The sequence below is a fragment of the Notolepis coatsorum genome (genome assembly GCF_963971535.1).
Source record: "Notolepis coatsorum genome assembly, contig: SCAFFOLD_272, whole genome shotgun sequence".
Classification (NCBI taxonomy): Eukaryota; Metazoa; Chordata; class Actinopteri; order Aulopiformes; family Paralepididae; genus Notolepis; species Notolepis coatsorum.
In genome coordinates, this window is record NW_028170292.1 from 269431 (window position 1) to 285530 (window position 16100).

General features: G+C 44.3%; 1 protein-coding gene across 1 annotated transcript in view; it reads right to left on the reverse strand.

Moving 5' to 3' along the window:
• LOC311248565 (filamin-C-like) overlaps positions 1-8804 on the reverse strand; it is a gene marked incomplete at its 3' end in the record, with an annotated part of 29349 nt that extends 20545 nt beyond the window's left edge. Inside the window, 7 exon segments of the mRNA XM_084339428.1 lie at positions 59-177; positions 969-1119; positions 2244-2312; positions 2318-2340; positions 4633-4737; positions 4740-4880; positions 8366-8804. Coding sequence (XP_084195554.1) covers positions 59-177; positions 969-1119; positions 2244-2312; positions 2318-2340; positions 4633-4737; positions 4740-4880; positions 8366-8744 — 987 coding nt within the window. The 5' untranslated portion in view covers positions 8745-8804.
• Positions 8805-16100: the final 7296 nt, after the last annotated feature.

A 16100-nucleotide genomic window follows, 5' to 3' on the forward strand; every position in this document is an offset into this window, starting at 1 on the left:
CACTCCATCTATGGAGTGCCACCCACCTCCTCTTTGTGCCCCTCAGAGTGCCACCCACCTCCTCTTTGTGCCCCTCAGGATCCTCCACGTAGACCAGGACCTCAGCAGTCCCTGCCTCCAGCGTCTCCACGGTGAACACAGCTGGCTTCAGCACCATGTTACCGTGGGGCTCAATACCTGAGCAAAGAGCAAAGAGACACAACGCATAAGACTTATTGTGTAGCGTCAATTGATCATTTATTTATAATAAAACACAAGATACGTGTGCCCTAATGTTGAGGATAAGCTCTCAATGAAGAAACCCAATCCTATTGCAAAACACCCATGCTAATCATGGGGGGGGGGGGGGGGGGGGGCAAATAAAAAGTTCATGAAGGGTGTGAGTGCAGAAGGAAATTATTGAAATGTTCCAGGTATTGACAATGCAGATGCCACATGTCCCACCGCATGGCCTCCACCCTGACCCAACGTGGAGATAGATAGCCAGCACATCACCATGAGACATGTGTGGAGACAATATGTGGAGTGAAACTGTGGAACAGTCTAAATGTGGTGCTAAAGCAATGTCCAAACATGAGACAATTCAAACTGATGTATAAGGAAATGATGTTCACGAGGTACAGGGATGAGGAAGGGACTTGATATTCACGGGTGTTTACATTTTTATTTTATTTATTTCATGTTTTACATATATCGTTTTTGTTTTTTTGTTTTGCATATATATATATTTTTTTTTTTATGTTTTAAAATAGTACACTCATTTGAGTAGTGGAAAAGGGGTAGGAATAAATAAGTGTATACTTTTTCCTACTCCTTTTCGAACATGTAGATTGAGTTGTGTTTTGCTTTTGTTGTTGTTTGTTTGTATTCATTGCATGTTCGAAATAAAGATTTCAAATCTAATCAGACACGTTGTGATTTCTAAGTGGACTGTGTGTGTTTGTGGGTCTTTCTGCTAAAGCACCCACCAGGTCCGTAGGCCTTGGCTTTGTTGGGGAAGAGCTGTTTGAGCTTGACCGGAGCGCCGGGCTTGAGCTTAGACTTGGGGAACTGCGACAGGTAGGTCATCACGGAGTGGTCGTCCACATCTGGGTCCACGATCTCCTCAGGGGCGATCACCTACACGTACGGGTAGGCAATAATCACAGCAAAGGGTTAATCGTACAATGTATCACCGTTGGAAAGGCCTGGCTTGTGCTTTGATCGCAATGTGTAAAGTACTCAGGGTCATCTGCATGTACTGTAAAGGACTTAGTGTACTACCTTCCCCTATCAAACGTTATGGATTTGATGAGGATTAAACTATGGATTCTTATTCCAGCCACCTCCCACTCTCTACTCTCTTTCTCTCGTTCCCACTACAAGCCTCTGTGTGCTTGTCTATCATGGTGGTGTAAAGCCATGCTCCACTCTGGTGGCTATATTTAACCCCCGGACCGGAGGGTTAAGGACCACGTTGGTTTCAATAAGCCAGCCAGGGGGGGGATTTAGTCTGAGCCGGACCTCTTCTTTACGCCGCCTCGCCGGAATTCAGCCCCCGTGCCCACGGAGCCATGACACACACCCTAGGCTATCTCACCGATGCCACTGCCTCGTTGACAATCACTCCGCTCTCTTTCTCTCTCTGTCTCTCAGACAAAATAAATCAACACCCTCCCCCGTACAGTAGGTCGCCGCTATAGAGATTCAGAGAGCTTACATGTTGGGCTGAAAATACTCTTCTTTGCTCTCCTCAAATTTCTCCTCTCCTCTGTTTCACCGATTGGCTCTGAATGTATTACGACGCGTCACACCTACACGCTTCCGTAAATCGATGGGATAATCCCAACTGACTGGTCGTTGCTGACTAACTGAGTTACGGAGCAGTAGAAGAAGAGATTAGAATAAGCTGAGTAGTCAATATTGTATGAACGTTTTTTTTTCCCCCTGCATAATTTCAAAGAATATTATGCCAAACATCCTGCACATTTTCCATGCTGTGTATCCTCAGTGTGTGTGTGTGTGTGTGTGTGTGTGTGTGTGTGTGTGTGTGTGTGTGTGTGTGTGTGTGTGTGTGTGTGTGTGTGTGTGTGTGTGTGTGTGTGTGTGTGTGTGTGTGTGTGTGTGTGGTGTGTGTAGGTGTGTGTGTGTGTGTGTGTGTGTGTGTGTGTGTGTGTGTGTGTGTGTGTGTGTGTGTGTGTGTGTGTGTGTGGTTAGGTGTGTGTGTGTGTGTGTAGTTTGTGTGGTGTGTAGTTGTTCCTTACCTGAGGCACACCCAGCCAGTCGTCAGCTTGCTGCATAGCTTCTCTTGCATTCTCCACAGGGTGGTTGGGTCCCACTCCGCCCAGTCAGGACACAGACCTAACAAGGGAAGAAACATCAGAATCAACCCGTGAATCTGGCGGCTATGAGTGGAATGTCCACACCGGCTACTGAAGCCACGGTCACAGTGCTGTGTGTCTATGATGAAGAGCCCGTCCCTGCAATCTCCACGACACCTCCGAGTACAATATTGCGTGACCTTCCATTTACTCACAGTGCTCCGCTCCCGACGACCAAGCGCTCAGTCCACAGTGTCGTCGTCCCGTCTCAGACAAACACTGGGCTAAAGGCAGAGACTGGACGTCTCTGGGCTGCTAATGCCTAAATTGGATTACTGTCAGTGACGGAACGGGTACACCACTTAAATGGCCCGGGTACACCATAGGGACACTATTATCCAATTAATACTAACACAATATTAGCAAGTGAACAATGGATTTGAACCAGTGTTTATGTCTATGAGCGAGACAGAAAGGGGGTGGAGTCAGTGTGCCACGGTATTTAGTGACTACTGCCACTGAAAGCCTTTTGCTGGTAGGGGTCAGTATGGACCTTCCACTGGAATGTATCACCACAGGAAATACAACACTTTTCAATTAGTGACCACTTTGGGGCAAAGCACTAGCCTTCATGAAACATTAAGTGATATTCCTCCTCAGCTTCATGAGAATATCAATGGAGACTGACAGTATATCTTCTTATAAGACACAATAATAGAGGTTGTGCCAGCTATACACTTCTATCTTAATTCTTAATGTGTACTAAATAAATATTACATTCATCTAACCAGATTATAACACATTTTCCTGCCTGCTCTGATTACATTTGATTTGGAATTATTAATAAGAAAACAGAAGTATAATAGTAAAGTAACCTAACTCTGTTCCCACTGATTCCTCACCATGTTAACTGCCTCCAATAGGAACAAACTCATAGCAATGTGTATCTCACACAATGCCTCCAAAATGATTGGCCTCCCCACCCCCAACCTCTCAGACCACAGCAGCAAAGCCATTACACACAGAGCACACACCGTAGCAGCACATGACCCCAGGCACCCCCGCAACCCATTCTTCACACTGCTTCCATCCATCTGGTCGCGGATACAGATCCCTGGCCTGGAAAACGGGCCACGGTATGGCAGGAGTTCTGTCCCCTCTGCCATAGCATCACTAAACAAATGACCCTGGTGATGCCATGTGTATTATGTGCTGTGTATGCACCGATGTGAAAATTGTGAAAATACCGATAACCGATATTAATATTGCTGTTCTGGCCGATACCGATAATTACCGATGTCGATATCTATTAATTTTTTTTACTTTTGTAACTTATTTTCAGAAATGACTGCTATTTTGAAACTATTTAAGGCCAAAACACGAAAAAAAATTGTGTAATATCGGCCCATATCGGCCATATCTTGATATCGGACCGATACCGATGTGTAAAAAAAAACTGCCATATCGGCCGATATTATATCGGCGGCCGATATATCGTGCATCACTATATATGTGTGGTGTTCCTTCATCTTTCTCTCTTTGAGAAGAGGCTGAGAGAAGACTGTCTTGTCTCTGATCGCAGCAAGCCTGCTCAACCTGGCAGTGTCTCAGAATGTATCCTGGTGGTGGACCATGCCCCCCTGCCTGTAAAGATCACTCTGCTGTCTCAGGCGCTGCCAAGCATGCCCTCTTTACAGAAGAGGAGGAATGGTGTCCAAATTGGGGGTGTTAAACTCCAAAGCCAAGCTTGGCCTCTGGACAGAGACACAAGGCGGGAGCTTCAGTCATTGTCGGACAGCTGGCAGGGATGTCCTCCGGCCTTCGGCAGGACCTGACGGCTGCCCACTGACAGTGCCTGCCCCCAGGGGATGGATTATCCCGTCTGACATCCCGCTCTGGGATCAGTGTGTGTGTGTGTGTGTGTGTGTGTGTGTGTGTGTGTGTGTGTGTGTGTGTGTGTGTGTGTGTGTGTGTGGTGTGTGTGTGTGTGTGTGTGTGTGTGTGTGTGTGTGTGTGTGTGTGTGTGTGTGTGTGTGTGTGTGTGTGTGTGTGTGTGTGTGTGTGTGTGTGTGTGTGTGCATGGGCCTCAAAGTGTGAGAATCCATATATCACTCATCGTCGAGACGAGCAAATTCTCCAGAGGGGGTGAGAAGGTCTTACCGTATCGAATGCATCCACTGGCACAAGCCTGCCCCTGACTCCCATAGCACTGTGTACAATAATCTATTTAACGAACCCTGAACTGATCCTGACTCAGCGCTCAAACGTCTCAGTCAGCAGAACTCAGCTGATGCTCCTATTATCCCCACAGACCCCCGGTCATTATTCTCACCAGGGGCGCAGTTGTCCACCAGGGCTCCCAAGGCCTTGCCGTCCCTCCAGTCACGGTTAAAGTTGCGGATGGGCATCTCGGGCACCTTGTTCTGGATCCAGCCCGCAGACGCTGCTTGGGGGTCATCTTTTTGAAGTCCTCCTCCTCCTCATCCTCCCACATGGGCATGGAGATGGAGTAGTGGAGGATGAGGGTCCAGATCATACCCAGGATCAGCTTCAGGTTCCCATCTACAATGGCCTTACTGTCTGTAGGCGCACAGAGAGAGAGAGAGAGAGAGAGAGAGAGAGAGAGAGAGAGAGAGAGATAGAAGAGAGAGAGAGAGAGAGAGAGAGAGAGAGAGAGAGAGAGGGAGAGAGAGGGTTCATTTAAAGATCATAGCTAACAACACTGTTGGTGGGATCCACAAAGAATGGATTGCACGGTGCTAATTGCACCCTTACTTACAATTCATTATGAATTGAAAATGGGGGACCCTGATGTAAACAAGACGGAAGTCTTTCTCTGTCTGCATCCCCTTAACAATTGTGTGTATTGAGCCGTACTGTATTGTACCCATTCTGCAATCTGTTAATAAAATGTTAAATCAATCAATCACCTCGCGCGCGCGCGCGTGTGTGTGTGTCTGTGTGTGTGTGTGTGTGTGTGTGTGTGTGTGTGTGTATAGACCTATGTACTATAAACATGGAAGTCAACAAAATTTCCTCTTCAGGGATCAGTTCACTGAACTATCTTGAACACAAATAACCAAGGATGACTGAAAAAGGCATACATCTGATCCTCGGCACAACCACCCCCCCCCCCCCCCCCCCCCCCCCCCCCACAGTCCCTCAGCACCAGACACAGCCGGTCGAGCACCCGGACATTCTTCACCCAGTCACAATAGAGCTCTAGAGACAGTATCAGAGAACGACACGTGGAAATGAAATCCCTCCCTGCAGAAACAGCCACTTGAATTTCAAGTGCCTCCGGCATGCCTTTGAAAAAACCTTCTTTGGAATGGGACAAAGTAGCTAATCACAGGGGGCTGAAGTCAGGAACTAATATGTAGTCTGTAACATAATAAGCAGACATTTCCTGATGTGAGAGGGGGAAAGAATATCTCTTGAAGTTACACTGATTGATAACAGACTTTATTTTGCACATTTAATATCCTCCTGAGTCCTGAGTAATAGGCTTTATAGTAGCCAGAGTAAAAGCAAACTACCCATAAATCTTGTGCAATTCAATCCAGGAGATTCCAGGTTAAGACCTGAAGAGAAGAGGCATAGCGACGCAATTGTTTATCACAACAATAACATCTAGTCTATCTTACTCTAGTCTGTCAGCCCCCCCCACCATGGTACTGTTTGATATGTCAGTGTTTGACTGGCACGGCCAGGTGGCACGGTGTGGCACGACATGGATTTTGATCCTGCCATCTCCACCTCTGAGGACACACAGCCAATTTAGTCAAATAGATATCAGATCTCTCTGATTACACATTGTGACACATGTACAATTAGGCCCTGTGGCACGCAAACAGTGTCCTTAGGTTACTGCGACATTACTGAGACATTGTGTCAGTGGGGTTGTATTGAGCTAGTGGCGCTGCATGAAAGCGCTCGCACGCGCGCGCGGGGGGGAAGGGGGTGTTGGGAGACAAATGTCAGTACTACTATGATCGTGCCCTGTTTCTGTCAAAGTCGTCTGACCCACTGTGAGGCTGCAAGGTCATGGACACAGACAACCAGTCCCCCAAACACACACTCCTGCCCCTTTGAGGTGGTGTCAGCGATTGTGACCTTTGCCCACTGGGATGCCATGCTTGGACACTGGGATGCCATGCTTGGACACTGGGACATTCCTGAGGTGTGAGGCGGAGTAGGGCTCAGGGCGATATCCCGATATTCAGAAGCCCTTTTCCCCAATATACTGTATATCTTGATATCTGCTTAGGTATGGAAAATCACATGTCAGATAATCCAATTAACAATGAGAATGGATCTTTATCGGTCCTGCGCGGTAATGGTTGTTTATCATATTGGTCCTGCGCGCGTGGTAATGGGAAGTGTGATACAAATCAATTGAAACTGTCATTTTCACCTGATATTCTCAAACATTTCAGAAATAATTTTGCGAGAAATCTGACTTGCTATTTGCTTTTTTGCATTGAATGTATACAGCAGAATTGTGTAGCACACGATATATATATCAATATATTGCCCAGCCCTAAGGCTGAGAGTTCCCCCCTTGTCATGACTCATACATTCACCCATGGGGGTGTACGTTGCCCTTCACAGCCCCCTGCTCAAAGCCTCGATCACATTGGGAATTTCACCCAAGTGTGTGGGAGCCTGGGAGGGCCATCAGTCAGGGAAAGCGGAGAGCCACACTGTCAACATTTTAATAACCATGAAATATGGGTCTGGAGTTTGCAATCAGCATCAGCAGTCTGACTAACTAACATGCATAACTCTCAATGGCCTCCACAACGGTTATCCACACTGAGATGCTAAGATCTCAGTCTGTATACTCGTATCGGGAGGCGTTGTTCTGCTCTAGCGATGGGCCTACTTAAGACACAGTCCATCTATTATGACCCTCGAGTCTAGGCCTATATATATATGACACATATTTCAGCATGTAATACAGTAACCCCTCACAGCTGACAACTGTCCAAGACCCCCTATCCACAAATACTTTAGGCAATAGGGAGAGGGGTGCAGACAAGTCTATCTATAGCTCAGTCACACATCCCAAATAACACATCTTGGAACACAATAGCACTCTGCATGTCCCCGTGAGACAAAACTGAGAGGTTGTATAATCTTAACGTTCACATGCTACAGTATCTATCCCTTGGGGAGAGTCTGATGGTGTGTAGGTTGGAGAGCGATTAACTGCCAACATACTATAGAAGCCATGCCAGTGCCTCTCTGACCCCCTTGGCACGACACGCCTGACCTTCAGCAAGGGTGATTACGAGGTGTGGAAAGGTGTGTGTGTGTGTGTGTGTGTGTGTGTGACTGTGTGTGTGTGTGTGTGTGTGTGTGTGTGTGTGTGTGTGTGTGTGTGTGTGTGTGTGTGTGTGTGTGTGTGTGTGTGTGTGTGTGGGGAGGGGGCTCCTCTATGTGCATGTGTGTGTCATACTCATTAGCACGGTCCTAGTGAATTTCCAAGCCGTGGCTTTGCTGCCGCAGCAGTTCAACTACTGTGTATCGATATGAGCCCGGCGGGCCTTGGACCTAACATGGACCAATGATCTCAGTCTCTCAGTGGCACCTCTGCTGTAAGAGTTTCCAGTGAGCCACTGACTTGACCCCCTGCTCAACCGCTGTGCCTGCCTTCCACACGGGCCTGTGAAAGAGGCTGACACCTCACTTGATACGATTTCAGACCTGCGGTAGTTTGTGTTTGTAAAAGAAAGGCTATAGAAGAGATCATAAGTGATTAAATACATAAGAACTGATTGAGGATAAATAGCTGTACTTCATTTGAGATCTACTACCATGTAATTGCAAACACTGCATTTATTTGGCGACATGTGAATGTCACTTGCATAATATCACCTGTCCTGTCCTCCCAGGGCACAATGCTACATTAACATGATCACTTTCTTATTTTGATATTAAACAACAAATTGTCAAATTACTTGTCATCCCTTAGTCAAATAACTTTTGACATGTGTGTCATGTTTTTTCCTCTTTCATGCTCTGATACCAAAAAGCCTCTTGGTTCCAAGATCACTTACCTATTGACACCAGTTTGATATGTTCCCTGTCCAGAAACTCCAATGCCACGGAAACATTTTCCAGTTTCATCTGTCGGAAGTTGGGTCTGTGATGGTGCTTTCTGTACATTTTCTTCTGACTCAGAACCTCCAGAAGTGAAACGAGCTTCAGCCCATCGCCAAAGTCCCGCTGGAGGTCGTTAATGTTCTTGTTGACGCACTTGAGGTGCTCGTTGCACCACCTGGTGAAGGTGTTCTGCTGGATCTTCTTCCATGGCGCGTCCTCGGCCAGGTCCTTCTCTGTGGCCGGCATCTCGTCGTCCTCCTCGTCTCCGAAGTCAGTGGCCTGGTAGTACTCTGCTGGAGGCAGTTGGTCTTCGTTGTAGTTATTGCTCATCATGGTGGCGTTTTCCGTGTCCACTTTTATACCGCAGTGTGAGACCGAGGTGTGAAACGATGCGCTCGGTGGCACGAAAAACGTTAGCAGGTCGATGTCAAGCAAGCGCGCCCCCGCGGAGAAAAGTAGAAAACTTGGAGAAGGAGGCTGCAGACTTTTCGGGTGTACTTGTGATTAGAAGCCGCTTCTGTCCGGGTGATGATTTATTAAATCCGATTTACAATGTGCAAGACAGCTGGTCCTCGGTTTTTTAATTGGCTGCTTCTTATTATTAATAGATGGCCCGGAGAAGAATCACCCTTTTTGAAGAAAAAAATAGGGTTTCCTGGCAGGTGAAGCTGGAGACGCTTTACGCACTGTTCCAGTAGAGTTGAGTTGATAAAGTTGAATGGTGAGGAGGGTACGAGAGGGCTTTATAAAGGACCCTGGGACGCGTCACGCTCGTCGTGTCAGTGTCACCACTACAATCATAGACTATTTTCTAATCCATAAGGCTAATAACGGTGAGAGTCATGATTGGTCTAGCCGGGAGATGGGGGGCAGTGATTGGCCCCACGCGGCGCAACAGTTGTGGCAGCACTTTATTTTTAGCCGCTCCTATTTGGGTGGTTGGGGGCTGTAACTTATTCCTTGTTGTAACTTGTGTGTGTCATGCTGCTGACGGTCCAAGAGCTTTAACAATTGAGACAAGTAAAGAAAATGACAGGTACATTGAATCCAATGAATCCGTATGTATTTTTTTCTCCCACCCACCCACCGACCCACCCCCTCCTAATGTACAGTCTCGTCCTCCCCATCATATGTATATAATCTCTAGGAATTAGGATCTCTGGGTAACAGTACTGTATATTTGCATATATGTCACAAATGTAACAGTACTATATACCTGTAAGTCATGTAAGTCCCTATGCCATAAATGTCATGATGTCATGTATGTTGTGTATGTCATAAATGTCACTATGAATTGAAAATGGGGGACCCTGATGTAAACAAGACAAACGTCTTTCTCTGGTCTGCATCCCCTTAACAATTGTGTGTATTGAGCCGTACTGTATTGTACCCATTCTGCAATCTGTTAAATAAAGTTTGCATTCATTCATTCATTAATTCATTCATTCATTCATTCATTCATTCATTCATTCATTCATTCATTCATTCATTCATTCATTCATCCATCCATTCATTAATTCATTCATTCATTCATTCATTCATTCATTCGTTCATTCATTCATTCATAGAACCAACACCTTGGTTTACTAATTCAATTGTCAAAAAGTAGGCCTGTAGAACCAACACACACTAAAATTATGGTCAAAAGGGAGGGGGTGCAAGGTGCAAGTGTAACGGATTGTATCGTGAAGCGCAGTCAAGAAGGGCTGGGGTGAGTAGCGGTGCTATGTGTTAAACTCACTCTCACATCCTCAAGGGACGCATAGACCCAGTACTTAGAAGTGGATTCACCTCTTGGTATAGCGGTCTGTGTTGCTGCCTGCTGTGTGGGAGACCGGGGTTCGACTCCCACTCTGGGCATCGAAGTTTGAGGTGACGTTGTCACAACCGTTACACAAGCATAGGGAGGGGGGGTTTGGACATTTACGGGGGCCAGTTTTGAATTGCAGCCTCCCGTAGGTGCTCTTTGAGAGCGGTTTTGAAGGTGGGTAGGGATTCAAAAAAATAATTACGGCTGTGGGTAGGGCGTTCCACATTGATGTGGCATAATTGCTAAACGTGTTTAGTCCCTTGTTTGAGCCGAATCTGGATTGAACATGATTTGTGGAACTCCCTCTGGTGTTGTGGTCGTGGTATTCACTGACCTTTGGGAAGTATTTCGACATGTACATGGGTATACCTTAGTGGTGTAGTGTATCTTGTAGACCAGGCCCATTGCAAGTTGCTGTACTCTGTCGTCTACTCTAAGCCATCCTAGGTTGTCAAAATGGGCAGGGGTGAGGTGGGTTCTAGGAGTAAGGTCAAGCAGTAGTCTGACCAGTTTGTTTTGTGATGTTTGTAATCTTGTTTTTAGTGCCTTTGAGGTGCTTTGGTACCATGAGGTGCAAGTATAGTCGTAGTACCCTTGAATGAGTGCTCCTGTTAGAGTCTTCAGGGTATTCTTGTTTACCAGAGAGGAGATCCGGTACAAGAATCTTGTTCGTTGGTTGACTTTTTTGATTACATTGGATGCCATCTTGTCACAGGAAAGATTTGCCTCTAGGATGGAACCCAAGTATGTAATTTCATCTTTCCTTGTGACAATATTGTCACCCACTGTAACTGAGAAGCCGTTGGTCTTGCTGAGTTTGTTATTTGATCCGAAAAGAATGGACTCTGTTTTACCCAGGTGTAATGATAGTTTGTTATCAGCGAGCCAGGTGCAGATTCTGCAGAGTTCCGAGCTGAGGGCTTTTTCTTTTTTTTATCTACTTTTTTCTCCCATTTTCAATTTTTCTCCCATCCCAATTTCGTATCGTCCAATTCTACCCTCCCCTGTCTCGAGCTGTTAGGCCATGCCTCCCACAAGCCGGCTGCAATGTGGACGAAGCCTTACATCACGTGTCCCCTTCGGTACTCGAGGAAGCAGCCGTCGCATTTTTTCACCTGCACAGCGCGATCTCTCAGCGGCGGGGGTCTGCGTGGGAGGGACACGCCGCCCCCGTCGCTTCCTGATTCTGCTGCGCAGGCGCACCAACCGACCTGTAGGAGTCGCTATCCACAACGTCCGATCCCCACCCATCAGCTTTCCCACCCCTAACACTGCCAATTGTGTTAGTATGAACGACCAGCCAAGCTGATAGCAATGCGGAGAGCTGGGCTCGAACCCAGCGTCTCCTGCATTGGTGGCGAGCGCCTTGCCCACTACACCACCTAGCCGCCCAGCTGAGGGCTTTTTCAACCTGTAACTTGTTCTTGTCAGAGACCAGCAGGGCTGAGTCGTCCGCGAACAGGAACAAGTTGCAGTCACAAGCTGATGACATGTAATTTGCATAAATTAGGAACAGTAACGGTCCTAGTATGCTTCCTTGTGGAACACAACAGCTCACTGGGAGGGGGGGGGGGGTAGACTGTTTACCTCTATCATCTGTTCTCTCCCCTCCAGGTAGGATTGCATCCAGCTCACTGATAAACTATCAAAACCAATTGCTTTTAGCTTGTCAATCAGAATGGAGTGATTGACAGTGTCAAAAGCCTTTTGGAGGTCCAGCATGACCATGCCGCAGTATTGCCCGCGTCCACCTCTTGTTTGATGTGGTCGTTCAAATAGAGAAGGCATGTGTCAGTGGAGTGGGATGTTCTGAAGCCAGATTGGAATTCGTAGATTTGATTTTTTTTCCGCAAGGTACTTTTCGACCTGTTCGTAGACAATTTTTTTCATGACTTTCGAGATGGAGGTAAGAATAGAAACAGGGCGGTAGTTGCCTGGGTCTAATTTTCTGCCTTTTATTGTGCAGGGGGGTCACTCTCGCAATTTTGACGTATTTGGGGACGTGTCCCTGTTTTATGGATAGGTTTATTATGTGTGTGATGACTGGGGTGATGGCGGCTGCTGAGTCTCTGAGGAATTTGGATGGGATATTGTCAGGTCACACTGGTAGGGAAAGCACATCCATTGTTACACAGTTATCTGCCACCTCTGAGGGAAGTATGCTTGCATTTTCCATGTAAACACTTTGCAAAGGTCAATACTTGTCCACACAGCATTGGCCACACAACTGTGTAGAGGGAAATATCCAATCAGTACTCAATGACATAATCATCTATAACAGATGTTGCTACCAATCGACTATCAAGCATGCAACAATACAACAATGCTATACTGATGACATATACCTTTCGGAAGACTTGGATGTGGACAATATTCATTCATTAGTGTCACCACCAGGTTGTATGTAGAAGCGGACAATCATTGCATCCGTGTTAGCCTGTATGTTAATATAATTCAATCAAATTTATGTCAACAAATGACATGTATACAGGAGCCAAATTCTTTATTTCAGAATATGGTGAACATTTTACCTCCATTGCCCCATTGTAGTTTATTAACTTCTTTATTATTTGCGTGTATTATCATATACCATTATGTAAATACATTATGTAAATACATTATGTAAAAACATTATGTAAATACATTATGTAAATCCAATATGGAGCCTTGCCTGGTCTACTCTTTTTTCCCCATGTTCCCCATTTACCTCCTATAATATGGCAGGTAATCTGAGCTCAGGTAGGCCTCAGGTAGAGAGCGGTACAATACCGATTTTGACCGCACTTAATTGTCAGTTTATCTTAAAGGGGAACTATCTTATAAATGGCCTTTTTGAGTGTTTAGCATTGTTTCCTAGCTATGTGAACTTATATTAATATGATCTATGTCTCTAATTCTCATATTGGCGCATTCTTCCAATTCTCCTCTCACAATATTCACCCTCACTGAACTGAGTCATTTGAAAATGTGCTGATTTGTGATGTCAGAGAGACACCGCTGCATGATAATGGCGAGGTACATGATGAGCTGCACACAGTGGTTGGAGCCCAGGCTCAAAACGGCTTAAGATCTTGAGGTAGAAAAATGCTGTTTTTGAGGACTTGATTAGAAATACAAAACAATTAATAAAAAAAAAATACATTACAGAGGTGTTCCATAGACTCACAGGAATTGTGTAAAAGTGCCCAAATAGTGAAAGAAATAGTAAAATAGTTCCCCTTTAATTTACAAAATCCTTTTTGTTTGCTTTATAGTTATAGCAAGCTATCTGGAGGCTGTTGTCAAGAGAAATACTTTGCTTTAAAATAAATATTGTTTATTTTCTATAAAGTAAAAAATAAATAAAAGATTGTAGAGATCCAACGTTATAAAAATAAACAAGATTTATTTAAAATGTTCTGCCAACTTTGGTCCAGGATTGCCTATATACACTAGTACATACACACGAAAAAACATTATGTGTGTTTTCATGTTCTGGGGGTATGACTCAGCAGGCCAGCAGAAGTGACACCAGACTCTATTCCACCACCTTCGATGACAGGGAGCTGGAGGTGAGAATAGCTGTGACACACGCAGATGCTTCAGATACACATTCTCAGACTGGGAACAGATATAATATGGGTTCCCCTTGTTGATCTTAGATCATACAACCAAAGCACCTTTAGATTTGTATAATAATTTCATGTGACAGCGACAAACGCTTATCCTAACATCAACTCCACAAATAGATCACAGTGTCACTACACAGTAAATTTGTGTTATTGCAGAAATACTGTTAGAATATCCCATTTTAGCTTGAATAACCAAGTAGAATATTCAACTTCAAGGGCAATATCATAAGGGACCATGAATGTTGACTAATTGTCTTTGATCATAGGGGAAATACATTTTGCATTCCCCTTTGAGCCATCACTTATATATACACAGTGATTTCTCTATCATGTGTATTAGTTTATATATACATTTAAATGGTGAACAAGTTGTCCATGGATATGGGACAGATGATGTTTTATAATCACTCCGTCCAGTAAAGCTACTTTTAGACCCCAGTAAAGAGGGCTGTAGGTGGGGTAATGAGGGTAATATAGGAACCCTCGTCAACAGCCCAGGCACCCGGTCCCCTCTGGGAGGAATCCGTGCCAGAGTCATGGAGTTCATAACATGACTGTAGAAGAGTGAAGGTTATTAATAACACTACAACCTGTGTAATGCTATGCCAGGAAAGATGGCTGCCGGTGACATCCTGAATGGGATTCCTCGACACCTAAAACCCTCTTAGGTCTGCTGGTGTCGTCACTTCCCCAAGAACAGAACTCTGAACGTCATGTGGAGTGAGTATATATTTATTTTCTGAAGTCATTTACAGTACAAAATAGACCTCCAGGTAACAAAATAGCCACGACTATATATTGAAAAACAACAACGCTACCAGGAACATAGGCGAAGCAGCAAGCTGAGAAACACTGCATCTTAGTTAGAGGCTCATGAAAATACGTGAAAGTTACTATTCATGAAATAAGCCTGACACTGATGTCTTGAACAAGGCAACATTCATACGTACTATTGCAGTCACTGAACTGACCTGCCATTACAAAGCAGTCAATTCTGAAGTAGACAGTGACAATAATTGAAGTCCAGGGGCATAGTGTGTCCTTAGTGTAAGGTAAGATCAGCTGAAAGATTTAACCCTTGAGAAGAAGACCCACATTGTGTATATTATATTTTGAAATCTTTGAATGTATTTGCGGGTGTATCAAGTCATTCCAAGTAATTTTGAGTGTGAATGTGATACATCACCTGAAACTAGTCAACCCCTACTGTCTTTAACAATAAATGTACACAACATTCCAACATCTTTAGATAATTAGGTTTGAAAACACTGTTTATCTGAAAACTTAAAACAGATTGTATGGTTCTTTGTCTCAAGGATTAAATTATTGGATTAGATTAAATTATTATATCCAGTAAACACATTATGTGAAATATAAGAGGCTGGCAAAAACAGGGTCAATATTGCTCTTGCTGGCAACTAAGATAAAATGCAACTCATATGCATGCAATGACCACACCACTGAACATCAGAGATACTGAAAATGATAAGTAATGCTATTACATCTTGTGGATAATGTCACCATAAATAAACGTTTATAATACATCTTATTTGGCTATCAAATATACAATGCTCTCACAAAATAGAATACACTTTCTACAAAGCTAGTACAAATGGATTTAAGAAATATCTCTCCCATGGTAATATATGTCACATCTGACTATTTACATCAAATACAAAGTAACAGAAACATCATACCAAACATAAATTAAATATTGTTCTTCTATATATACTGGAGCATGCACTCTCAATTCTAAAACAGATCATTACAAAAGCATTTCACAAATGTAAATGTTAACGTTTAGACTCCTGACGTATTCTTTTTAGGTTCCACTATGAAAGATTTCTAATTTTATCCAAATAAATTCGGAACATTCATTTACAGAATGCCCTCAACAATAAACGAAGCCTTGTTTCTTGCTTCACCTTCATCAAAGGTCTGTATGCCAACCTGGCATTATGACATCTAGTGTCTCACACAAGCCAAACTGTCAATTAACAAGGGAATGTTGAAAACCCACATTCTCACATGGTGTACCTGAAACAATCTGCTTTCACCATCAACTTTAATCACATTACATGTGGGGAAGGGGACAACATTATGTCCACATCATAGCAATGGAGTGTAATATTTCATTAGGAGGAAGAGATTAGAGATTTGTTTAACTGTTCTGATGAGTAATGTGTGTCACACAGGACAGTTTTACAGTCTCAACTTCAAAAGCTGTTATTATTGTTCTTATTATTATTACTACTAATAATAATAATA